We start from the raw sequence: 22,713 nt of genomic DNA on the forward strand, positions 1-22,713 counted from the left end.
CTACTTCCTCGCGGCACCAGTACCCTCTGGCCAGAACTCATCCAGCCACTCATATGGGTCCTCGGGAGTGTATTGGTTCAAAATCTCGCCCTCGTAGTCGGTAAGGTGGTCGCGAGTAAGGTTGTACAGCGCGTACTTCTCATCAGGGCCTGTGCCGACAGTGTATGGGACGGTCTGAACGTTGTTTCCAATCTCCTTGTCCACCCAGCGCTCGACGTCAGCGACCTGTGCGTCCTTGATGCGGTACTCATCGCCGTAGTTGGGTGAAATCTGGAAACATGTTAGTCGAGCAACATCTAAAGAGAAGGAATTTTGGATGCTTACTATGCCCATGCGGGTACCGTTGATGGCAATGACGTTCTGGATGGTAACATTGCGCTTCGCTTGGTTCAAGCAGTTACCGCACGACTGGTAAAAGGTACCAAAGGTCTCGGCGAAGAAACCGGTGATGTTGACCTTTCCACCTAGCGAGTTGTCCTGGAAGATCTTGTCGGTTGCGCTTCGCGCACCACCTCCGATGACGCGGAGCTGGGTGTTGAGACCCTTGGAAGTAAGGGCATCTTCGCAAACGTCCTCCCACCAAACTGTCGTAGGATCGTCAGTATACCAATGCGATCAATCCAAGTCCAGGGAGCTTACCATTCTCGACCCATGCATCGCCCAGCGCGTGGATACCCTCGCTCTGGTGCTTGCCAATGACTACGTTCCTGATTGTGGCTCCGGGCAAGAGGTTGAAGACAGCATCAGCGTCGGTTCCTTCTGCCTGCTCGTTGCATGATCCTTCTTCACGCTCATATCGCTTCATCTGTCCATCGAAGACCTGACCAGGGCCGATGTACATGGTCTCGTTGAGAACGACAGTCTCAGTCGGTACCGGAAACTTGGTCACCGGGAATGGGAATCGTGGAAGAGGTCGTGCGCCGAGGTCGCCCTGGGTTGAGTCTGCACCTCCTTGTGGTCCATCGCCATTTTGACGACGTATCACTGCCGCCGTTGAGAGGGCAGGAAGAAGAGGGAGGATGACAGAGGTAGAGAGCTTCATTTTGACGACTGGATCTTGATTGTGAGAGGAATTGAACTCTTGTGACCGAGATTCTGGGTCAATTGAGGACTGCAGAGGTGCAGGAGAGGTACTTTACAACGCATGCAGCTGCCCTAGCTTTTATATCTCCCACACCACCTGCTCGCCCAGCTCTCCGTCCGTCCAGAAGCCTCATCACGCACACTTTCCACACGCGATCCCGCGCGAAATCCTGCTACCATCTCTTTTGATATGCTCGTGTAGGCGCACAGGGGCATAGCTTCCCCAAAGCTACCCCAGCATCTGCGCCCCCAAGCCAGCGGAAGAAATGTCATCCATGTACTTTCCGCGAGTGACGATGCGAGGATGGTGGTGTAACAGACTTGGCGCATCTTTAACCGATGAATCCCCAGACTATGAGATGCGTCGCCAAGTGAACGCCTCGCGTTGGTCACAATCGGCGGCATTTCTCCACGAATAACCCCGCGACTTGGCGGCTTGTTTTCGCCAACCCCGACTTTCCTCCCCCGCGTATCTTGGGTTTCTTAGCCTGTGCCTGCGGGGGACAAGGGTCTAATTTTCCTGCGCCCTGAGCGGTCATGCGGTTGTGGTGGCTTGAGGTACGGGGTAGGTTTACCGCGGCCGCGCTTCGAGATCTCTCATCTTCATGTTGCGCAGACACTCCCGCACCATCGACTGAAGGAAAAGGAAACGAAGCTTTGCTGACGAATGATTGTTGATGTACAAGTGAAGTATCTGTTCGAAGCATTGACTGACGAGGTGGCACAAATAATGCCACAACTACGATCATGTTGACAAAGTGGTGACACAGTCATCCTCTCACAATTACAGCAGCGACGGCACAGTTTTCACACTATCGACACTCCAAGATCGCAATGGGGTCACAATGTCTAGTTGGATAGCTGGAGTATGTGTGGCGACCAAAACCATGCATTCCACCAATGGAGCGACAAGACCTGAGCATCACCTAAACTGGCAAACATACAAAGAAGGAAGCTCGCTCAATCCCAGTTCTCAGTCATCTCCCGCAATCCCTTCTCAAGACTATCCCATCCCGATCCCGGTCCTTTCAACCAGCTCATCACCTCCTCAGCCCTGGCGTTTGGCAAGCTCATCCGATCAACACCCATGCCCTCGATGTTATCCGGGAATTCTCTCTCGGGATAAAGCTTACGCCATATGTCCATCATCTTGTTGTAGCTCCACGGCTCTGCGAAACCGAAGAGACGCTCCGTTTTCACATCGCTATGGATCAATGCGGAGATATGCAGAAGTGCATCGTCGACAGGATGAATGTACCACTGTGGTCCAACGGAAGTTGTCCATCTCTCTGACTGTATGCCTTTCCAAGCATCGTGGGCCCATTCGATGGTTGACGGAAAGCCTTGGTGCTCAGGAATCAAGACAGCGCCGAAGTTTGCGTTTGGCAACTTTTCGAATGTTAGCACCGTTCTTCCCAGTAGGTGAGAGATTCTGCTTACGACGCGGTTGAGTACGAAATCGGGTTGATTCTCTTCCATCCATCTCATTATCGCTTTTTCAGTCTCCGTCTTCATGGCTGCGTAGACGAACAATCCTGGTTTACCCGGTTCTTTCTCCAAAATCTTCAATGCTTCGTCGTTGTAGGTATTTTCGTCGATTGAAAACTCAACATTGGGGTGGGGGAACGTTGCAGCAAGGGAAGATGATGTAAAGACGAAGCTTTTGCACGAAGGGACCTTTGCGCAAGCCTTGAGTGCATTCAGGCCTGCGTTAGTAGCTAGCGCGATCGCTTCGTGGACATCTGAGATGCCTCCGATGGGTGATGCGACGTGGATGAATCCTTCGATACCTAGAGATCAAGACATCTTAGCTTTGCTGGGCGTATCAGGAGCGAGTCTGACCTCAACATACCATTGACGACCTTATCGTAGCATCCCCCAGCAGTCATATCCGGCACATCGACCAGCTCGAACTTCGCTTCTTGGTACTTATCGTTGAAGTACTCGATCAGATATCCGTGCTTCTGGACTTGTCTGACCGCACCACGAACATTGTATCCTCGCTTCAGCAGCTGATCGACAACATGGCTTCCGATAAGCCCATTGACACCCGTCACGAAGACAGTAGCACCAGGCTTGATGACAACTGTAGGCATAGCGTCAAGTGGGCCGAGAGGAGGGGTAACTTGAATGAGGTAAGCAAAAAAGGGGTTGGAATTCCGAATTCTCCAAACACTTCTCAAAACCTGCTTGTTGGTCTCACGATGTAAGCAGATTCAAGAGGAGAAAAGAGAAAGAGGAGACAACAGTCGCAAGGCCGGAAAACAGATTAAATACAACGTGGTGACTGGCTGCCTGAAGTTACACAGCCTAGCTATGTTTGGGAAGGCGGGGTCGATGCAGCACGCAGTATTAACCGAATACCAGTAGCACATTCTACCAGTTTCTCTTTCCATCTTGATCGAGAGGTTGGAGGAATTCGCGATTCTGAAGCTGTGTGGACTTGAGTCCTACGGTTCAGCTTTGACAACCTTCAGCTAGGCGGCGTCGGTTGTGAAGAGTTTGGAAGTCGGTGATGATGTGATTACAGCATGCGAGAAAGACAAGGAGATCGGGAGATGAAGCAAACAAACATGTCGTTTTGCATCGATATACTCTGGACATAAAGCAATGAAGCAAACAGGTAAGCAAGCAATAATACAGGTAGTGTAGCTGGAAAAGTACAAAAGGACGCCGAAACGCCTCGCTTAGCAGACACAGAGAGTCCACTATATACCTTTCCGAACATCCAGATACGTGTATAACTTCTTTTTCCATCGAAGACGTAGCACTTTCCAACGGTGTTGTCGCATACCATGCGAAGCCCTCGCGCCGATCAAGCACCCTTGCTCTGGGTGTTTTGAGGAGTCAAGTTCTCGAATTTTCCAACCAAGGACTTGATGCTATCACTAGTCTTCCGCATACGAGTAGCAGTGCCCATAGACTGGCTGGGAGACGTCGCTGTGAGAATTGAACGGACAGGTGCGGTAGCATGCTCCTTTCGCCATGGGGTAGATGGGGACCATGGCTGTGTCGCGGACGCTGACACGCTTCGCTCATCACCGATCGCGGTGCTTGTACCAGAAACGAACGTGTTCATCGAGACAGCCCTTGATCTTCTCTGCTCTGCCAGAAGAAACCGCTGGTATTCAGATTCCACCTGGATGTCCCTGCCGTCGTCGATGTCGTCAATCTCTTTGATCTCCTCCATGTGGCAGGGCTTGTAGCTGTCAGTGGTCTCGGCAGTCGCTTGGGCCTCCTCAATTGCCTCGACCTTCTGCGGTTCCTTAGCCTCCATAATTGCCTTGAAGACTTTGGTATCTTTGATGTCCTTGACTTGCGGAGTCTCAATCTCGCTTGAACCTTCGACTGCCTCGGCCTTGCTGGGTTTCTGCATCTCTACGAGTTCCTGGTAGATCCTAGTATCCTTGATGTCATCGATTCCCGTAGTCGGAGCCTCGCTAGTCGCCGCCCAGTCCTTGGTCTCAATCCTCGGATCAGCTGGATGCTCGTAAGCGAGAGGCTCCAGATACTCGTCACTGTCGGCTAACGGAAGCTCATCGAGAGACTGGTGCGGAACATCCGTGTCGTGCAACGTCGCGATTGAAGGCGATATGCGTGGTGTCGGATGTCCGTCAACAACAGCTATCGAGCCTGTCTCGGAGAAGTCGCCGCTGTTGGGCTCTTGCTCCATAGCCGAACCCTCAGCCGACCTGCCACTGCTGACAACTGTATCGGTCTCATCCGGCTCTAGCCTCCTTTCGCTATGCATGAAGCTCCTCGTACTCCCTACAAGCGTATCTCCATCGCCCTGTCAGTTGAAGCAACTTGTCAGCCTAAACCCTCCATTCAATCCTCGATCATTGACTTACCTCTGGCACGAAGATCCTGCCCCTGATCGTCTTCATCATCCCCACCTTGCCCAGCAGACTCGGGCAAGCAACCTCAATCTTCTCAGTCTTGACCTCTCCAGTTCCACCCACATACTGGATCAGCGCCCTTTCCTCCTCCAAACTCAAGGCCTCGAAAATCACACCTTTGACGGTTTCTGTGCCGCACCACTCGCCCCAATTGCGGGCGTCAAATGCTAGTGTGCTAGCCCCGTGGCCTGAACGGATGGAGCGGCGGTAATCTTCGATACGCGCTTTGCGGAGCTTGGGTGTGCGTGAGAGGGAGAGCGCGGTCTGAAAGGGTAATTTGTAGTGTTAGCGAGGATGGTGAGTTGTCAAGTGTGTGGGAATGAAGAGTTGTCCCGGATAATTCAGAGGATATTGAATGTGGTGGTGTAGACCTCACAACGGTAAACGCTGTTGCTAGAACTCCTCTATCCATGCCAACAAGCAAACGCAGTAATAGAAACAGAACTCACCTTGAGAGTCTTAGCGTCGGTAACGCCATCGCAGAGAAAATACGCTATGGGGTAACCTGGGGAAGGCGATGCGTCAATCTGAAGCTGCGAAGTCATCGTGTCGTTATAATGAATCCCAAGAGGTAGAAGCTCCGAGAGCGATTGCGATAGCGGTTGAGAGTGAGAGGAGCACGACAACCGTTTTGTGGGCAGAAAAAAGCAGAGTAAGAGGAAAGAGCCAAGTAGAGGCGAACGTGGTGAAGGCCGAGCCTGGACTCGTTGTCACGGCGGTTGAGTGGTGAGAAGTGAAAAGGCATCTGTTTGTTGATGTTGTTGCTGCGTGCGTTTGCGTAATGCACTCTGTGTTGACAGATGAAGACGACCGATAACGCGCCTCCCAGAACTGACAGAGAAGTGAAAAGAGCAGCTGCAACATACATACCCATCTCACCTTCCCTCCTCTTCACATCCTTACATTACATCACCTTCACGATACACAGCTCACACAAGCAGATAGACCAAGAAACCAAAGCGACGTGGACGAAGCAGGAAACACCATTCATAATATCCTACAAAGTATGCACTTGACGGTAAGAAACCTCGCATTGAGCGCCTCATCCACCCAGTACAAAGTATTCGCCTCGCAATGCTTATTCTACAAGAAATGCGCGACAGCAATGAACATGACTAGTAACGCAGCATCCCCATGAATGGTATAGCAATACCCCCAAGTGACGATTCCGAAGAACTCCGTGCTTTTGTATCATGGACCAGAAATAGAAAACGATACCAAAAACCGCGAACGTCATCTTCTGCGTTCCCATGCTCATCTCGGATCCCTTCCACATACGTGTCATTAACCCCCTTGTTTTTTTTTTGCCGGCCAGCCCAATAGGAGTCGTGATACCCGTAAGCAGGTTGAGAAGTAACCCGAATGCCCACATAGGAAAAAGGGAAGAAGGAGATCAACTACTTAAGTCTTCCTCAAAAACAACGGAGGAAGGTTATTAGTACCCATCAAATACACTCTGCTGCAAAACTCCGAGTTCCTACCACCAGCCGCCTAAGCCAGCGGACGCGGACTCGCCTGCGCATGCGTAAACAGTGCATTAAGCAACCGCTCAACCTTCAAAAGAAGAAGACGAGTCAGTATGGTTGGACAGCAAAGCAAGTAGAAGATTACGTACTTCAGGAGCTGCTTTGACAAACGGCAAGTCCCAGAACGTGTAGGTTGGGTTCTTCAAGATCTCCAACAGCGTGATAATGAGTCCCCAGGGATGTGGGCGGTGGACTAGCAGGCGCTCTAATAACACGCGGGTAATGGTCTCTTGGATCTCCAATGCGAGCGAATCGTCGTTAGGGGGTCCGAAGAGGTGGAGCAGCATGTAGCTGTAGAAATGAGTATGCGTGTTCGGGAAGCGGAGCTGGTTCGCGATGGCGCTGATGAAGTGGAACCTGGCCTCCGGGTGGAAGTCTTTGACAAGCCTCTCGATGACCTTGGTAGCTGGGCTCTCTGCATCAAAGATCGGAACGCTAGCGGGACCGGTCCCTAGAGTCGCGATGCCAATGTACAGAGTAATTGCATGTATCAACGTTGGGTTCGCTGTCGTGGAGACGAGCTCAAACGCTGCTGATTGAGCCTCTGCGTAGTAGACTGCTTGGCACACCTTGTCAACGTCCTTGTTCTTCAACTCTGAGCCCTTTAGGAGGTTGTCTATAGCATCCTTGATACCTGCATCTGAAAGCACCTGCGCGATGTCGGCACGGATGACCGGTGCTTGAAGGTCATGCTCTAGTCGATCAGCTTTAAGTCCAGCTGTGAACGGGTCTGGCATTTCGAGGATGGTGGAAGGGTAGGCGCTGACAATGAGATTGCGGAGTTGTGTGCAGTGCATGGGAATACTGTTGCAGAACCGGAAGTGGTTCTCGACCAGGAACTCAGGGAAGTCGTGGTGTATCACTAGCAGAACTCGCAGGACACCGCGGTAGAACTGTTCAGCCATGACCGTCTCTCCTGTAGGCTTGATGAGCTTGCCCGTAAAGATCAAGAGCGTCTCGATAAGCTGAGCGTAGACGTCCCATCGCTTGTCTCCTTGGCCCTCTTCTAGCATAGCAGGTACGAAGATACGGTGAGCAACTAGTGCCAGCCACGAGAATGTGAATCGCTGGAGGTGCGAGGGTTGGAGAACCAACAAAGCCCTGGCTACAGCAAGGAAGACGTCAGCCTTCTGGTCAGCTAGAGCCTCTTCCTTTACCGCGTCGTTCAGGTGGAAAAGGATGGCAGAGAACAACCTGAAGAAGACCTTCTGGTTGAAGGCATCGCCTCGTGTGCTGTGATGGTTGCAGAGAACGAGCACGACAACGACGAGTATCTGATCCAGATACCTAGCCTTGCTTTCCTTGACAGCTCCGTCTTGCTCGCCTTGGTAAACGACAAGGTCCACCACTAGTCGGCCAAGTGCATCGATCTTGACGGTCGCAATGTCTTCATTACCGTTACCAAACGGTGCGGAATGTTCCTGTTCGTATGCGGCTACTGAAGAGTCGATGCAGGTGCGAATGAATGCAACAGATGATTCCTGAGTTTCCATCACCTTCTGCTGGTGGAGCTGGTAGATGAATGCGCCAACTGTCTTCTTTGGCATGCTTTCCATTTGGAGATGCACCCACTCATCGAAGACATATTCAAGTTGATCCTTGTGTCCGGATCCTGGTGGCGTAAGCATCGGCTCGTTGGATGGTACCTGAAGGTTGCCGAGCACACGCTTCCCAAGCTCGAAGGATGGGTCCTCTGCTAGCCATGTGGTAAGAGCATCGATGGACATGGCGAAGTCGGCACGGAACGCACTTGGATGTTCGTTAAGTAGGAGCTCCTCCATCAAGCTAGACAGCATCTCCACTGCGGCGACACGTCGTTCTTGAATGGCCTTAGCGATAGTCGTGTTCAGGCGGTGCATATCCATCAGGCTAACTTCCATCAAAGCGACCATGACTGTGGACTTGAAAATCCTGTCGTCGTCGTGTAGAGTCGCCAACCACATAAGTACCTGCCGCGAAGTCTGGACAGACAATTGGCAGAGATGACTTAGTAGATGCGCCATCACCTCGACCTCCAAGCGGCTCAATGAGTCGGAAAAGAGATGGTTAGTGACTTGACCTGCGATGCGGAAAGCCCAGGTCTCCTTGTTAGGACCCGCGTACTCAACACTTGTGATGAGCTGGTCGAAAACCTGGTGAACATTGCTGCTACCAGGCTGAAGTTCGCTGATACGTTCCTCTGGCGCCTCCTTGATAACGCGAGTCAGTTCGAGCAAAAGATCCTCAACACCACGCTGGCCACGCTCCAAGCCTGGAGCTTCCATGTAGCCGTTTGGTTGTTGTTGTGTCAAAGGTGCATGAGGGGCTTGAAGACTCTGTAGCCGGGCTTGCTGTGCTGGTTGGCGTGGCTCTGCTGGTGCAGCACCTGGAGTTGGGAGGTTCGGTACCGCTGCGAACTGGTCTTGGAGGACGTCTGGAAGCTGACGTCCACCGTCTTGGGACGTGTTATTCGTGTGCGGAGCACCTCGTGACTGCCTACCGAAATCTTCGTAGATGGCCAGCTGCTCGCGATTCAGACCACCAGGCATCTGCTTGTATGGTTCAGGGATATAGAATGCCCATGGGCTGATGTTTGCATCCTTGAATGGCTCATTCGGACGAGAGCTGCGGAACATTCGGCGAATGCGGACTGCTTCCTCGATCTGCATGTCAATCTCCGCAAGAGACGACATTTCAGCGGCCTGCTCAACCGTATTGCAGACGAGGTCAAGATTGTCGTTCACGAACATGATGATATGGCCCTCTGGCAACGCTTGGTCGGGAAGGTCTCTAGCTGTTACACGGATGTGGTTTTGAATACTCATGCGTAATGGCTCCTTGCAAGTAACAAGGGCCAAGGCACCAGAAAGAGCCTTGACAACAGTGTGTGCTGCATTGCGAAGCTTCTCCTCGTCGGGTTCCATAGCAAAGTCCTTGTTGATCAACTGCGATGTTGAGATGGCGGCAATAGTGACAGAGCGCTCTACTACCGGAGCGATGATCTCCTGGATGGCTTGGTTGACAGCAGTAAGGAAGATCTTCTTCAATGCCGCTGGAGGGACCGCGCTGTTTCCAGAGGGCGGGTACTGGAGCTGGTTGGTGAAATCGGGCAGAGCTGCCGTGATTGCTGCTGACGAGAATCGTTCGTTCGGACCTCGGGCGCCACGGTTCAGGCCCATAATCGAGAGATCACTGAATGCTTCTAATCCTTCAGGAACCATGGATCCAAGGAACTCTTCATCCGTTGGGGGTCGTCCTCGGATACTGTTTGTGGGCTCAATTTCCTTGTGGTCAAGCTCTAGGCCTTTGCAGAGAACTTCGATCTCGAATTTCTGGTTCAACTTTAGGTCTGCAAAGTGGTAAAGTTCCATAAGGACTCCCAGCATCTCCATGATCCAAGGATTGGGAGGCCTGAAGATGGAAGACTTGGCAGCTTGTACAAGCACCTTGCAGGTGAAAGGAATGACAAGAAGAAGGCGATCAGTATCGTAACCCTCATGCAACAAGTCCTTGAATGAGATGTTGCGGAATTTGATCGGCTGGTCTCGGGCAATAGTCAATGAACCAAGCCAAGAACCCAGATTCTTAAGATGGCCACGCTCCGTAGAACCCAGCGTGGAGTCAGTATTCAGCATACGGATGACGCTCGCGTACGTCTCACGGAGCACCTCAGCCCAAAGTGTCTTATCGTTGAACAGGTCGAGCATGTCGAGGTAGAGTTGCTGGAAATTAGGCTGCATTTTGGCGCGCTCCTCGACAAGATAGTTTGCGAACCACTGGTGATGCCTCTCTTCGACGGCTTCGGTGAGATCGCTGATCTTGTCGCGCAAGTTGCGCTCGGAGACGTTGTTCAATACGAACAGAACTTTGTCTTGAACGTCTTCGTCGGGGTCCTCGTACAGCTCTGGGCGGAGTGGGGGATCGACGTAGAGGCAGCTGAACTTGGGTATGGCCGGCTCCTGGTGGAGAGCATCATCGATACCGTTACCGTTTGTCAGTCCCACACCGTTGTGACCATCGCCGTTAACTTCGCCGACTTGCTGACCTACAACTTCTTCAGCCTTAGCAAAAATCTCAGTTCCTTGGAGCCCAGGGACAATGAGGAGCTGATCGCAGTAGTTGGGCCACTCGTGCAGTCGGTTCGAGAAGTGTATGAGAGCTTGGAGGCCGAACTTGTACATACTGTCCTCGGGTCGATATTCCTGAACAGCTTCTAGAACCATAGCCAGCGCAACCTGAAGTGCAATTCGGGACAAGAGGTTGAAGTTGATGATACCTCCGAAAAGCACAGCAGTCGTGGCTAAGGCTTCTAGAGGATATTCCCCGAAGCAGTTGTACTCATCGAAAAGGCCGTGGATCATGCATGCGAACAAATCTTGGTCCGCGGGATCACGCGACTCCTTGTACTTCTTGAGTGCTGAGATGATGTCTCTTACATCACTGTCACCGCTGTACATGTTCTTGAAATGCTCTTGCATCTTCTTATCTGCCTCTTCTGGAAGCGAGTTTCCGTTCTGGCCGTTGGCGTCGATAATGTCATCCACGCCTTCGCCGTAGTTGATCAACCTCGGGTATGCCTGTATGCAGTTCCGCTGTAAGGGCAGCAGTTCCGGCTCAGGGAGACCGCACTGTGCAAGGAACCAGAGCAGTGGGTATACTGTCTTGACAGCAAGCGGTAGGTTAAGAGGTTGATGGTCGTCTCGTGCTCGTTGCATTTCTTCTGCAGCCCGCGCACTCAGAAAGTTAGTCAGGATGCGACGGAATAGCGGCCCGGCCTGCTCGAATGTCTGCTCAAGCCAGGTACCAAGCTCGAACTTGCCGCGCGCGTGCGCTTGTGCAGCCAAATCCAAGCTGATGTCAGTATTACTGCGAATCAGTTGCTCTAACCAGTTGTTCGTCTCCGCGTGCTCGAGTACCAGACTGAGGGTCATTGAGTCGGCGTTGTAGGCATCGACAAATCGATCTGTAAGCCATTGGGAATCCTGTTTCCAAAGGCCGTAGAGGACGAAGTTGTAGATGGGTAGCTTCTTGAGGAAGTACGGATCAAATAATTGTTTCAATGCCTGTTCCTGCAAGGCACCCCAAGGCTTTGGGACTGCCGCTGCCGCTACGAGGAACTCCGCCGTGTGTGGATTGATCACCAAATCGGGTATGCCCATCAGCTGGGCCGTGTGATAGGTCTCGGATGTCTGGAAGATCATGTTGAACAGCGCGGCTGTCGCGTCGAGCGAGACAAAGGGGTGTTTGGTTGCTTCCTCGGCGAAGGATTTGGCGTCATCGGACGCGTTCTCGAACGTCTTCAACGAGTAAGAGGTGCGTAACCTAGGGATCTGTGTCACGTCCAGCTCTTGTCGTGTAGAGGACAGGAAAGCGACTACGAAGTATAACTGTGTCAAGTCGTGCTGCCATTGCCCTCCCCATAGTGCTTGTATGTCGAACTTCTCCGTGTCTTGGGCAACAGGGAGCAACGCGTTGTATATAGCTAGGAACTGGTGCTTCTCGATGCGTAGGTGGTCCCGGTCAAAAGCCAACACGACATCCTGCCAGTCTATCCGCTGCCCGGTCCGGTGTTCGCGTAGTGCGGCAACAAAGTTCTTCGCGTTGTATCCAGTAGAGAGCGCGAGATAGAGGAGCACCGCGGCAACTTGCTGGTAGCTGATGTCGCGCGTCTCGGCAGAAGCGAGCACCTCTTTGCATGCCTCCACCGTAGCTGTGCCTTGTGGACCCGCCTGTTTGACCAGCTTGACCAGAGGATTCCGTGAGCCATCTGTGAGCTCGACGAGTATCAGTTTCGATTCGACGATGCCGGGGATCTGTTGGTGTGTCTGCTGGTATCGCATCTGAACGGCGTACGCTAGGCTCATCTTTTTCTCTTCATCCCAGCCTTGTGGTGGATCTTGCAGTAAGCGTTCGACGAGGGCGGCGAGGTATTCGTGGCTCATGTCCTCTGGCTGGGTGGGTTGCGCGACGGCCATTAGCAGGTCATCGCCTACAGTGGACAGTACAGCATCGGCTGGTGAAAGTTAGCGTCAAGTCAGTGGGGGAGCCAATTGGGGCTGAGATGCCCACCTTTAGTCCGGAGATCTGTCTTCCTGCAGGCGAGGGCTAGCATCGTCTTCGCGACCGAGTCGAGCTTGAAGTGGGATATGAAGGCCTGCAGGTCGAAGTCGCGGAACAAGTCGCCCTCGCTGGAGCTTATTGACTCTGCAATCTTGTCTGCCTGCTCGGGCTCCTTCCGTATTTTGTGCACCTCGGTGAGGAGGATCTGGTAGCTGCCGTTGCTGTCGGCGTTGCGGGCGCCGGTGCCGAAGATGGTGGCTGCATTGTTCTGCAGCACGCGGCGGAAGTATTTTGAAAAGACCTCCATGCCGTTTGAGTCGACCAGCTGGGCGCGTCAGTAAATGGGGAAGGGACGGGGCGCAAGCAAGGGAGTGCAGGGCAAGCGCGCAAACGGGGTCAGACGAACCTTCCTGATCTGCTCGGTTTGCGTGTCCCACTTGGCGCGGTCTTTGTCGTCCTTTACAGGGCCAAACTGACTGAGCAGCAGAAATATCTGGGCGATGACAATGCGAGAAAGGTTCTGGGACGAGGGGCCAGAGGGGTTGGTGGCTGTGCTGGGGGAGCCCGTGGTGCTCGAGGTGGAGAGTGAAGGCGAGGCGCGGACAAGCTTGGAGGCTCCTCCGCCGCTACTTGACTGTGCACCTGGGCCGTTGGTAGCGGCTGCGGCGGAGGAAGCCAAGTGCGAGGCAGCTTGGGGCGCTATGGTCCTGGACCCTCTCGAGGACAGCAGCTGGCTGGCGGGGAGCTGCTGTCCTGCTTGGGGCGAGAAGGGCGACGACGTCGACGAGGCGGCCGACGACTTGCGGCTGCGGACGAGGCGCGATGAAGACGCGGGCGGCAGCGAGGGGAAGTTTGCTGTGGCGGGCGACTGGGCGGGCCGCGAGTTGCTGGGTGAGGGCGTGTTGGTGATGCGCTGCTCGTGGGCAATTGCCGTGGATATGGGCGTGAGGCGTGTGCTTTGGTTTGGTCTCGGGGCGCCCCAGGGGTGTTGCTGGCTCATCGAAAGAGTCTTTCCATGAGTAGCGCGTGGCGGGTGGGGGTGAAGGGGGGTGATTGGAGTGGTGATGGGGTTTTGGGCACGGGTGTGATAACCAGACGTTCAGTCGGCCATGCAGGCAGGAAGAGCGAGGTCTTGGCACTAGCGCCTGTGGTAGAGCGACCTGCCACGTTGGACATGACACTCTGCGCAGTCACCAAGACCGCGCACACAGAGGTTGGTTGATTCCAAGTTCGAAGCAGTGTAGATGATGCATTCTCTTCTCAGATGCCGTGTTCCAATCTCCGTATTATCAATGTTGCGCTGCTAGACACTGCGACATGGAAATACACGATGAGGCGCCCTCTTGCTATATACCCCACTCTCCACCTCAATGCTCATGACTGTTCTCTCTTCGATCCAATTCCCGTCACAGACGTCTCCCGGGACCTTCCAGTTATCTCGTGTCTGATGAATTGCTGTTGTACGACTGAGAGCCAGTCCAGGTCGCTCCTTGATGATGATGTAATCTAATCCGTTCTTTCGCAGCTAACTACCTGGGCACAACTGCGCGACCTCAACCCACGACGGCATGGACGACAGAGACTGGCCGGGGGTCATGCATTCAGCATTCAGCACCCGCATACACACGGCGCTGTCTGTCTCTTGCACAGGTCCAATATCTCCGACAGAGCTGATGCCCGGATACGTCCTTTGCTGAACAAGTCCCTGCGTTGGGCTTGCTTCTTTGCATTATGACGATGGCTATGGCAATGTAGTAGCCCTCCTGGACCGCATCAGGGAACGCATCAGGAACGCAGGGCAAAAGAAACCAATCTTCTCCAATAACACGTCGCAATAGGGGTGGTAGTTCATAGGCGGCGGTTCGTCATAGCCTGCGGTTAGCGCTACCCCTCGGCGCTCGCGTCGCTATGGTGATGTTGCTGGCCGTCAACACAGGTGTCCACTGGTACACCGCCAGCGCACCCTGGTCCACTGTCAACACCTGGCTCAGTCTTCTCGACTGCATATCAGATACCCCATATTCTTCCCCCAAAACACATGCGAGCATTCGCTTTCTCGCCCATTTTGCTAGCTCTCTCAATTCCCTGTCGCTGAAGCAGTAAACACAAGGCGCCATGGGTGGTGCAGCGGCGACGGAGCCGCCTTCGGTCTCCCTATCGTGTATGTGAAATAGATAGCACCTCGAAACTGACCATGCTGACAATGCAGTCGCCAACAACTTCTGGGGCAAAGATGACGCGGGCGTCGGTCCTATGCTCGACCGCATGCATGCGGCCAAAGTCACCAACGACGAACTCAAGAACTTCTATGCAGCCCGAGCCGCAATCGAAGAAGAATACTCGCGGAAACTCCTCAATCTCTCCCGTAAGCCCCTAGGATCCTGCGAAACGGGCACTCTACGACTGTCGTGCGATGTCATCCGAGCCGAGGTCGAGTCCATGGGCAAGGCACATCAGAGCATATCACAGCAGATGAAGACGGAGCTGGAGGAGCCGCTAGCCGCTTTCGCCGGAGGAATGAAGGAGCGGAGGAAGATTGTTCAGAATGGCATCGAGAAGCTGCTCAAGCTGAAGATGCAGCAGACATCGACGGTCAACAAGGCACGCGACCGATACGAGCAAGACTGTCTCAAGATCAAGGGTTTCCTAGCGCAGGCACACATGGTCATGGGACATGAAGAGCGAAAGAACAAGGCAAAGCTGGAGAAGACACAGATCAACCTAGCGACCACGAGCAGTGAATACGAGGCCGCAGTCAAGGTCCTCGAAGAGACCACGGGCAGGTGGAACCGGGACTGGAAAGCCGCCTGCGACAAGTTCCAGGACCTCGAAGAGGAGCGCATCGACTACACGAAGAGCAGTCTCTGGAACTTTGCCAACATTGCCTCCACAGTATGCGTCAGTGACGATGCCTCATGCGAGAAGATGCGCCTCTCACTCGAAGACTGTGACGTAGAAAAGGACATCTTCGGCTTCATCAAGGAGTCGGGCACAGGCCAGGAGATTCCTGATCCTCCCAAGTTCATCAACTTCTGCAGGGGAGATGCCGAAACCTCATCGATAGCCTCCGAGGAGGACGAGAACTACTCAGTCGCCCAGTTCGCTAGAACCCTAAATCCAGCCTACCGCGCTTCCTCACCAGCGCCTTCCACATTCTCTTCGCACAATGATCCGAACAATCCGCTAGTACGAGAGCTGGGCCTTCCACAGTCGACACGCCCAATAGCTCCCGACGACATCATGCTACCACAGCCCTCTCTCGACAACGCCCGACAGTCGCCCAGGCAGTCGATAGATATGCCACGGCAATCTGTAGAATCATTCCGACAGTCTAAAGATTCGTTCAGACAGTCTGTAGATTCGTTCAGACAGCCGATTGAACCTCCGCCACCACTGATGGACGAACCGCAGCAGCGTATGGATTCTCCCCGGCAGCGTCATGAATCTCCTCGACCGCGCATGGAGTCTCGCCGTCAATCCGTAGAATCTACCCGACAGCGTGCTCAGTCCCGACCGCGTGCTGATTCCCGACATGCTGAATCTATACATCAAGTGGATCCGCGATACCAGCAAGTCGAGCCACTGAGACAACGTGCAGAGCAGCCAAGACAGCAGGTGCAGCCGTTGAGGCAACATACAGATCCCCCAAGACAGCAAGAGCGCATTGAGCCTCTGAGACAGCACACCGAACCACTAAGACAACAACACCATATCGAACCTCTGCGACAGCACGTGGAGCCACCAAGACAGCCAGAGCCACAACAAGCACCTCCATCACCGCAAATCACACGCGCAGTGCAGCCAGATCCCCGGTTGGTTCAAGCACAGCAACAAGCTCGCCAACAGTATCAACAAAACCAGGTCCCACACAACGACTATCCTGCTGATGGGATGACACAATTCTGCCGTATTGATGCACCATCTGATCGCAGCTCAATCCCAAGCCCCGTTCGACCTGCTAGCAGGGAGGATTCGCAAAGTGAATATTCAAACCCTACGTCGTTCTCTAGCATTGAGGCACCAAGTGGTTCCGCTTCCCCTGGTAAGCCAATGGCACAGTCTCCGGTCCGTGAAACTAGCCCGCCTGGGCCTGAAGAGCAATCGTTTGCAAAGAAGAGAGGCTTTTTCAACAGCAGTCCATTCGCGCGGAGAAAGAGCAAACACGACGTCGAGACTCCGGCAGCTCTTATGCCTGCCAATCGCAATCGCAACACATGGGCACCGTCCCCGCGCAAAACCACGGAGGAGAATACCAGCCCCACCAAGAGCTTTGCCAGTAGAGCACCTGTTACTCGGGCTATTCAAAGTCGTGCGCCCTCGCCCAGTCCAGAACCAGCTGATCCTCGAGCCACCTTCCAGCTCAACGTCGGTAACAATGTTTTCGACGTAGCCACGCCAGACAAGAAGAAGCAACAAGAGCAGGAACCAGAGCCAGGGGAGGAGCTTGACCCGATTGCGCAGGCCCTGGAGGAATTGAGGGGTGTCACTAAACAGACGTCTGTTCGTCAGACAGATGATCGCAAACAGGCCGGTTCCCGCCAGACAGCAGATCGTTACATGGGTCTTGCAACGCCTGCTCCTCCGGGCACGCCTGGTATCAGCTCGAGGCTGGCAGGCGGCAAGCCAACTCCCCTTTCTAACGTAGCAGACCTGAATGCTGCAAAGCGAGGCACACCTCCTCCACAATACGATCAGCCACCACGAGAGCAACCACGAGAGCAACCACGAGAGCAACCACGAGAGCAGCCACGGGAGCAACCACGGGAGCAACCACGGGAGCAACCGCGACAGCAACCGCAACAACCACCACAGCAACCACCAGAGCAGCCAGCTATGTCGCGCTTGGGAGCTCCTAAGCCAGCACATACTTCGCGTGCAATGCAAAAGACCACCCAGATGTATGTCAACCAGAAAGTGAACATGTTCAACACTGGTCAGGCGTCTCGATCCTCTAGCCGCAGTCCCACAAAGCAAGAACCACCACGGACTGCCTCTCCCGCACAACCTCCACGTGCTATCAGCCCCCGGCCCACAATCAATACCACACAACAGGCGCCTCAAAACTCATACCGTTCACAGCCCAATTCGCCTTCTACATACCAGCCTGCGCAACGACAGCAACCACCAGCTGCGCAACCAGCACCAAGGGCGCAACCACAAGCAACACAACCTGCACCACGCCAACAGCCTGTAGCTCAACCAGCACCACGAGCACAACAGCAGCCCCAGCAACCGCCGCAACAACAAGCCCCACGACCAGCATCGAGGCTCCAGCAGCAGCAGCAACAGCAAAGGGCACAACAGCAAGCCTCTCCCGCAACTTCATTCAGCCGCACCGCATCACCCAATCCATATGCCGCATCGAGTGCCGGCAGCAGGCCCAGAGCGCAAACAACTACCGCCGCCGCTCAAGCTTACGGCGCACCGGTAGGACGTAACTCGTTCCAACAACCAGCCCGCGGCGCACCATCCCCAGCACCGCGAACTGCATCACCTCTTCCCCCACAGCAGCCCCCTCAACCAGCCTACGCACAATCACAATCCCGACCCCAGTCTCGCGCGGCACCTGGTCCGGCTTCCAGAGCTGCAAGTCCGAACCCGGCTTTCCGCAACTCTGCTGCTTCAGATCGTCCACCCAGTTCTCACAGTGGCGCTGGCATGGACCTCGCTCTGTCGACTGCGGGTAGCGTACGCGGCGATGGTAGTGTCTACGGCGGCAGTCAATACGGAGGCAGTGTGCGTGGTCGTCCTGGAACTGCTACCTCGGCGCGCCCTACGACCTCTGGATCTTCAGTGAGGCCCGGTACTGCTAGTACAGCGCGACCGCAATCTTCCTACATGGGCGGTGGAAGTGAGTTTGGATTTGGGGCCAGTGGTGGGAGTGCGGGGAGTGTGATTGGAAGTGTGAGAGCTGAGAGCAGGGCGCGCAGTAAGAGTTTGGCTGAGCCGAAGAATTACAACAGTCAGGGGAGATTGATTTTGAATTACTGTAAGTTTTACTTCCAACTTTGTCATCACAGGAAGAAGGAAGGGGCTTTTACTAACAGATTATAACAGCACGCGCGATGTATTCCTATGCGGCACAGATCCCAGAGGAACTAGGTTTCCAAAAGGGAGACATTCTTGCTGTGCTTAGGTTGCAGGATGATGGGTGGTGGGAGGCTGAACCTGTGGGTAACACTGGTCGGCCTGGTCTTGTGCCTTCGAACTACCTCCAGCCATGCTGAACGTTGGGACTTTGTGAATGAGCTGGATGGAAGGACGAATGGATGGAAACTTTTGACGGTTTCGACCGATGCTTTTTTACGATTCAGCGATGCGTTTGCACATACCCTCGTTCTTGTTGTTGGGCGTTGGAGGTGTAAATCTTCTTTGATGGTAAGTTTACTTTTTTTGGAGAGTGAGATGGGATGGCGACGTGTCACATAGGCTTAATCAGCAACGTATATAGCTCCAGATCATTCTACGATGAATGGGAAATTGTACATGGCCACTGACTCCGGAAACGAGATACTTCGAATGCATTGAGGAATGGTCGTTTACCAGTAGCAACAGGTATCGTACTACTAGCACGAATGAAAAGTATTCTTGGCTGCCTAAGACCCGGGCTATCCCTTGCCGCTTCCCGTGTTCTAGGCTCCTGCGCAGGGCTCGGTTATAGCCTCGTGTCTACCAAATGAATATATGTTAGTCTAGCATCCATGGCCTCGAGTCGCATCTTGAGGAGGAAATCTCGGTACAGTGGCCGCCCAACAGGAAGGACGGGATACCTACTTCGCTTCCGCTGGAACTCCATGACGGTCGACTGAGGTAAGCACCCACTTAAGATTCGCAGCCCATGTAGGCAAGTGGTTGCACATGCCGAATCGACGATTGGATATTCGTTTGTTTGGGACGGTTAGGATCCGCGATCCAAGTACACTTGACCACAGAGCAAGCACGGAGCACGTCCAGATTACCAAAGTCCGTTGCTGAAATGATAGTGACGTATGTATCTACTCGGCACGATGCTTGATTAGCGCTCTCCGTACTCTAAAGGCTCTGACGTTCGTAGTAATGATTTTTAAGTTGACAACTACTGGAGGCTGTCAGAAACGAGGGATGTACATAGATTTAGGTAAGCTGCTTTGACTTCAGCTTAGGTGAAAAGCTGGCGCTTGGTTATATGTGCGCAACTCCAAGATTTGCGTCCTTGTTTCATTTCGTCAACAGGACGTTTCTCTGGACAAGCTAGTCATGCGTCTGGATATGTGTTCAGGGCTGCTGCTGCGTGGTCGTCCCTGACTGGTATCGTATCGTTTCGAGTAACAGACCAGTCGCAATGAACATAAGATTCTGGGAAACGTCCGCTTCCAAGATATCAAGAGCGATGCTATGGTGGTTATGGCATGAAAAGAAGACCGTGCCATCTTAAGTGATGATGGTATGGTGAAGATGCTGGGGTCCGTGAGACATTTCTGAGGTTATGAAAACCACCAAGGGAGCCTTGAAACCCCACATTCTTGGAAGACCCTACAGACCTTCCCGTATATTCATGGGTTTTTTGGGTGGTATGCCACTGAGACTGCAAGGTTGATCGCTATGTTGGGTCAAGTTGTTGGCTTGGCCAAGCCTTTATATCTATGTGGACCGGCATGGGTCACTTTGGATACTCTTCCTGCATATACCAGAGACTTTAGAGCCCCTCACTTGCATCACTATTCGTGTTCAACCCACTGTTCATAGCTCTCCTCGCTGCTGCTGACATAACGGCGCCCCGGTGGTTCATGCGCTTCAACGGAAGCCCTTACCCCCAGCAACTACTTCTTCTTTCCTCTCCAGCAACTACTTCTCCTTTCCTCTCCAGTCAACCTTCTTACTTCTTACTACTCACAAACCAACCTGTCTACTGGCTTATCTTACTAATGTTCTTCACTCGACTCAATTCTATGCACAGAACTGAGGTTGTTCGATAACATCGACCACGAGTACACGAATGTTGACAGTCACTGACATCGTACGTGTCTCTGCTACTCGATACGAGTGAGCAGCCATCAAAATTCACAGCGGTATCCTCCGCGCTCGCAGACCAACACGACTACCAAGCTATCTCCACTCAACCTCATCATCCGGCAAAGAACTATCTCGTTCACAGCGCCTTTCAGGTTCCTACACTCCACCGCTCGCTCATAGCAAACTTGACAGCATCCACTCCCAACTATCGACTGACCGCTCTTTCCATCGCCTTCTCTCTTCCCATAACTCCCAACTGTTCATCCCCGGATCATCAGGAAACTCCGCACACCCTGGCCGGCTTCGCTCGACGTAATTATGGCAACTTCTAACGGAATAAGTTACTCCCTTCCTCTTCCTGGAAACCAAAGTACGTCAAGCACATCTGGCAGTGACCCGGTTTATGCCATGACCCTTGGGGACAAGCTTTTCGCGCTCGGTCGAGCCCAATACTTGAGCTACTTCGAAGAACTCCGGAAACAGGAGATCGTTACTCCATACCTCCAGGTAGCGTGTACGTGGCTGGTGCAAGACGCCTTCTCCGCCACCAAACGTGATCATGCTACAAGGCTCATTGCATGTGTCCTCTGGCCTGGAGCATCGTGGTCTCTAACTAAGGACCAGTTGTTCATGTACTTGAGTGTAAGTTTACGCAACTAAGCCGACAAGACTTCCTAGATAAGAATCTGACCATTGTTTCAGATGCCAAATACAAGCAATATCAGCCAGCGTGCGCTCATCAGGGTAAATCGCCCGGCAAAGAGCCCAGATTCAACAGTGACACTGTTCGGGCAACATGACCGACAAGACTTTGACCTTCGCGACTTGTCACAGTTGTACAAGCTCTTCGAAGCGGTGGTAGACAGCGAGGTTGCCTGGATGCAAGAGAGCATGCAGTGTCTTTTGGCTTCTCCTCTGTTGATGAAAATGCCCAGCGTATGCCGTCAATACAAGCCGTCACCAACCTTTATTACAAGATGGATGTGGTATTATCTCTACGCTGATCTTCCTATGGCGGAGCAGAGATGGCTCTTTGATCAAAACTGTCACGTCCAACTCCCCACTCTTGTGCGCACCATCAGGGATCGGACGTTCGACGACAAGGACACGAAGGAGGCCTCTCATAAGCGCCCAGAAGAACCGCTTGGAAGAAATGCGCTTACCAAGAGACACTACCAGCCACGATATCCAAGTAACCTTCGTTATGAACTTCTTCAGCGGGAAGAGCTTCCCTTCCACTTCATCACATGGCCAAAGATCGGATCCGTCGCATCGCCGAATGATCTCGCAGAAAGTCTTGCCCTTCAAGACTTCATCACCGTGGACGGCGAACCACGCTCCGATTACGATGAGTTGCTTTTGTTCGTTTCGATGAATTGGGCGGCTCTCCGTCTCAAATACGAGGGCATGACATCCTTGGCTGAGGAGTTGAAGAGACTTCGAGTCCTTCTATCGCGCAGTCGTCGCGGAATGGATCCCCCCTTTGGTCCTACATCGAGACAGCTGACGAACGAGGTTGTCGGTCGAGAAGACAGGATACACATCATCTGTTGTAACTGTGTCTCGGACAAGATCAGGATCTGGATGATAGATGCAGGCCAAGGTCGGAAGAGATGGGTTGTTCGAATCGAAAAGCGTACATAGAGTACTCGGCCAGACTGGTAACCCGAACAGTAACAAAAGACAACATGAAGGGTGAACCTTTACTTCGTTATCGACACCAAGAACCTTTACTTTGTCATCGACACCAAGAACCTTTACTTTGTCGTCGACACCAGGAACCTTTACTTTGTCGTCGACACCAGGAACCTTTACTTTGTCGTCGACACCAGGAACCTTTACTTTGTCATCGACACTAATTCGCCACGAGATGCCTCACTCGTGTCAACGTTGGCTGGATTCTCATGTCCGTCCGGAACTACTGTACGGGTGTTGGAGTGTATGAAGACACTATCACGAGGATGTCAAAGCATCACCTCAGCACGACTAAGGCAAAGTCAGTACGGAGGAAGATAACCTCAGTGCTTCTTGTACACCTGAGGAGAGAACTAGACACAACATGCAATTATTAGTTTTTAAACTTTATCTTGTATATTAGCAGCCGACAGAGGTATAACTACACTCCTTTAGCTTCTTAAATACAACTGTACAACACCTGTGCATTCTTCTTCCAC

General features: G+C 53.0%; 7 protein-coding genes across 7 annotated transcripts; 2 read left to right on the top strand and 5 right to left on the bottom strand.

Annotated features, from left to right (window-relative positions):
- CC77DRAFT_944700 (pectin lyase-like protein) lies at nucleotides 1–1,042 on the bottom strand (the record flags this gene model as incomplete). Its single annotated transcript, XM_018534978.1, has 3 exons — nucleotides 1–270; nucleotides 325–584; nucleotides 640–1,042. 3 exons carry the CDS (start codon nucleotides 1,040–1,042, stop codon nucleotides 1–3), a joined length of 933 nt encoding a protein of 310 aa, XP_018381720.1.
- An 895-nt stretch (nucleotides 1,043–1,937) lies between these two features.
- CC77DRAFT_400674 (dihydroflavonol-4-reductase) lies at nucleotides 1,938–3,538 on the bottom strand. The gene is made up of 3 exons (XM_018531533.1): nucleotides 2,936–3,538; nucleotides 2,524–2,873; nucleotides 1,938–2,472 (listed from the first exon to the last, which is right to left on the bottom strand). The coding sequence occupies exons 1-3, from the start codon at nucleotides 3,177–3,179 to the stop codon at nucleotides 2,044–2,046; spliced, it is 1,023 nt and encodes a 340-aa protein (XP_018381721.1). The 5' UTR covers nucleotides 3,180–3,538; the 3' UTR covers nucleotides 1,938–2,043.
- Nucleotides 3,539–3,723: 185 nt separating this feature from the next.
- CC77DRAFT_1098444 (hypothetical protein) lies at nucleotides 3,724–5,527 on the bottom strand (the record flags this gene model as incomplete). The annotated part of the gene is made up of 3 exons (XM_018529949.1): nucleotides 3,724–4,873; nucleotides 4,935–5,246; nucleotides 5,432–5,527. The coding sequence occupies 3 exons, from the start codon at nucleotides 5,525–5,527 to the stop codon at nucleotides 3,899–3,901; spliced, it is 1,383 nt and encodes a 460-aa protein (XP_018381722.1). The 3' UTR covers nucleotides 3,724–3,898.
- Nucleotides 5,528–5,958: 431 nt separating this feature from the next.
- Nucleotides 5,959–6,503, bottom strand: CC77DRAFT_400740 (hypothetical protein). The gene has a single exon (XM_018531534.1). The coding sequence runs from the start codon at nucleotides 6,352–6,354 to the stop codon at nucleotides 6,061–6,063; it is 294 nt and encodes a 97-aa protein (XP_018381723.1). The 5' UTR covers nucleotides 6,355–6,503; the 3' UTR covers nucleotides 5,959–6,060.
- On the bottom strand, nucleotides 6,289–13,624 carry CC77DRAFT_971554 (Not1-domain-containing protein). The gene is made up of 4 exons (XM_018535841.1): nucleotides 12,954–13,624; nucleotides 12,557–12,872; nucleotides 6,598–12,500; nucleotides 6,289–6,536 (listed from the first exon to the last, which is right to left on the bottom strand). The coding sequence occupies exons 1-4, from the start codon at nucleotides 13,545–13,547 to the stop codon at nucleotides 6,474–6,476; spliced, it is 6,876 nt and encodes a 2,291-aa protein (XP_018381724.1). The 5' UTR covers nucleotides 13,548–13,624; the 3' UTR covers nucleotides 6,289–6,473.
- Nucleotides 13,625–14,360: 736 nt separating this feature from the next.
- On the top strand, nucleotides 14,361–18,878 carry CC77DRAFT_400757 (hypothetical protein). The gene is made up of 3 exons (XM_018531535.1): nucleotides 14,361–14,708; nucleotides 14,757–18,536; nucleotides 18,605–18,878. The coding sequence occupies exons 1-3, from the start codon at nucleotides 14,663–14,665 to the stop codon at nucleotides 18,772–18,774; spliced, it is 3,996 nt and encodes a 1,331-aa protein (XP_018381725.1). The 5' UTR covers nucleotides 14,361–14,662; the 3' UTR covers nucleotides 18,775–18,878.
- A 1,979-nt stretch (nucleotides 18,879–20,857) lies between these two features.
- Nucleotides 20,858–22,183, top strand: CC77DRAFT_1098447 (hypothetical protein; the record flags this gene model as incomplete). The annotated part of the gene is made up of 2 exons (XM_018529950.1): nucleotides 20,858–21,181; nucleotides 21,242–22,183. 2 exons carry the CDS (start codon nucleotides 20,858–20,860, stop codon nucleotides 22,181–22,183), a joined length of 1,266 nt encoding a protein of 421 aa, XP_018381726.1.
- Nucleotides 22,184–22,713: the final 530 nt, after the last annotated feature.

This window comes from Alternaria alternata, assembly GCF_001642055.1.
Source record: "Alternaria alternata strain SRC1lrK2f unplaced genomic scaffold CC77scaffold_22, whole genome shotgun sequence".
Classification (NCBI taxonomy): domain Eukaryota; kingdom Fungi; phylum Ascomycota; class Dothideomycetes; order Pleosporales; family Pleosporaceae; genus Alternaria; species Alternaria alternata.

Excerpts from the sequence above, each read along its gene's own strand:
- CC77DRAFT_400674 (XM_018531533.1), bottom strand. The coding sequence starts at position 3,179 with ATGCCTACAGTTGTCATCAAGCCTGGTGCTACTGTCTTCGTGACGGGT. Across the intron at positions 2,874-2,935 it reads CTACGATAAGGTCGTCAATG|GTATCGAAGGATTCATCCAC; the intron begins GTATGTTGAGGT and ends CTTGATCTCTAG. Across the intron at positions 2,473-2,523 it reads ATTTCGTACTCAACCGCGTC|TTGCCAAACGCAAACTTCGG; the intron begins GTAAGCAGAATC and ends ACATTCGAAAAG.
- CC77DRAFT_400740 (XM_018531534.1), bottom strand. The coding sequence starts at position 6,354 with ATGTGGGCATTCGGGTTACTTCTCAACCTGCTTACGGGTATCACGACT.
- CC77DRAFT_971554 (XM_018535841.1), bottom strand. The coding sequence starts at position 13,547 with ATGAGCCAGCAACACCCCTGGGGCGCCCCGAGACCAAACCAAAGCACA. Across the intron at positions 12,501-12,556 it reads GACAGATCTCCGGACTAAAG|CCGATGCTGTACTGTCCACT; the intron begins GTGGGCATCTCA and ends AACTTTCACCAG. Across the intron at positions 6,537-6,597 it reads TTGTCAAAGCAGCTCCTGAA|GTTGAGCGGTTGCTTAATGC; the intron begins GTACGTAATCTT and ends CTTCTTTTGAAG.
- CC77DRAFT_400757 (XM_018531535.1), top strand. The coding sequence starts at position 14,663 with ATGGGTGGTGCAGCGGCGACGGAGCCGCCTTCGGTCTCCCTATCGT. Across the intron at positions 14,709-14,756 it reads GCCTTCGGTCTCCCTATCGT|TCGCCAACAACTTCTGGGGC; the intron begins GTATGTGAAATA and ends CTGACAATGCAG. Across the intron at positions 18,537-18,604 it reads GAGATTGATTTTGAATTACT|CACGCGCGATGTATTCCTAT; the intron begins GTAAGTTTTACT and ends AGATTATAACAG.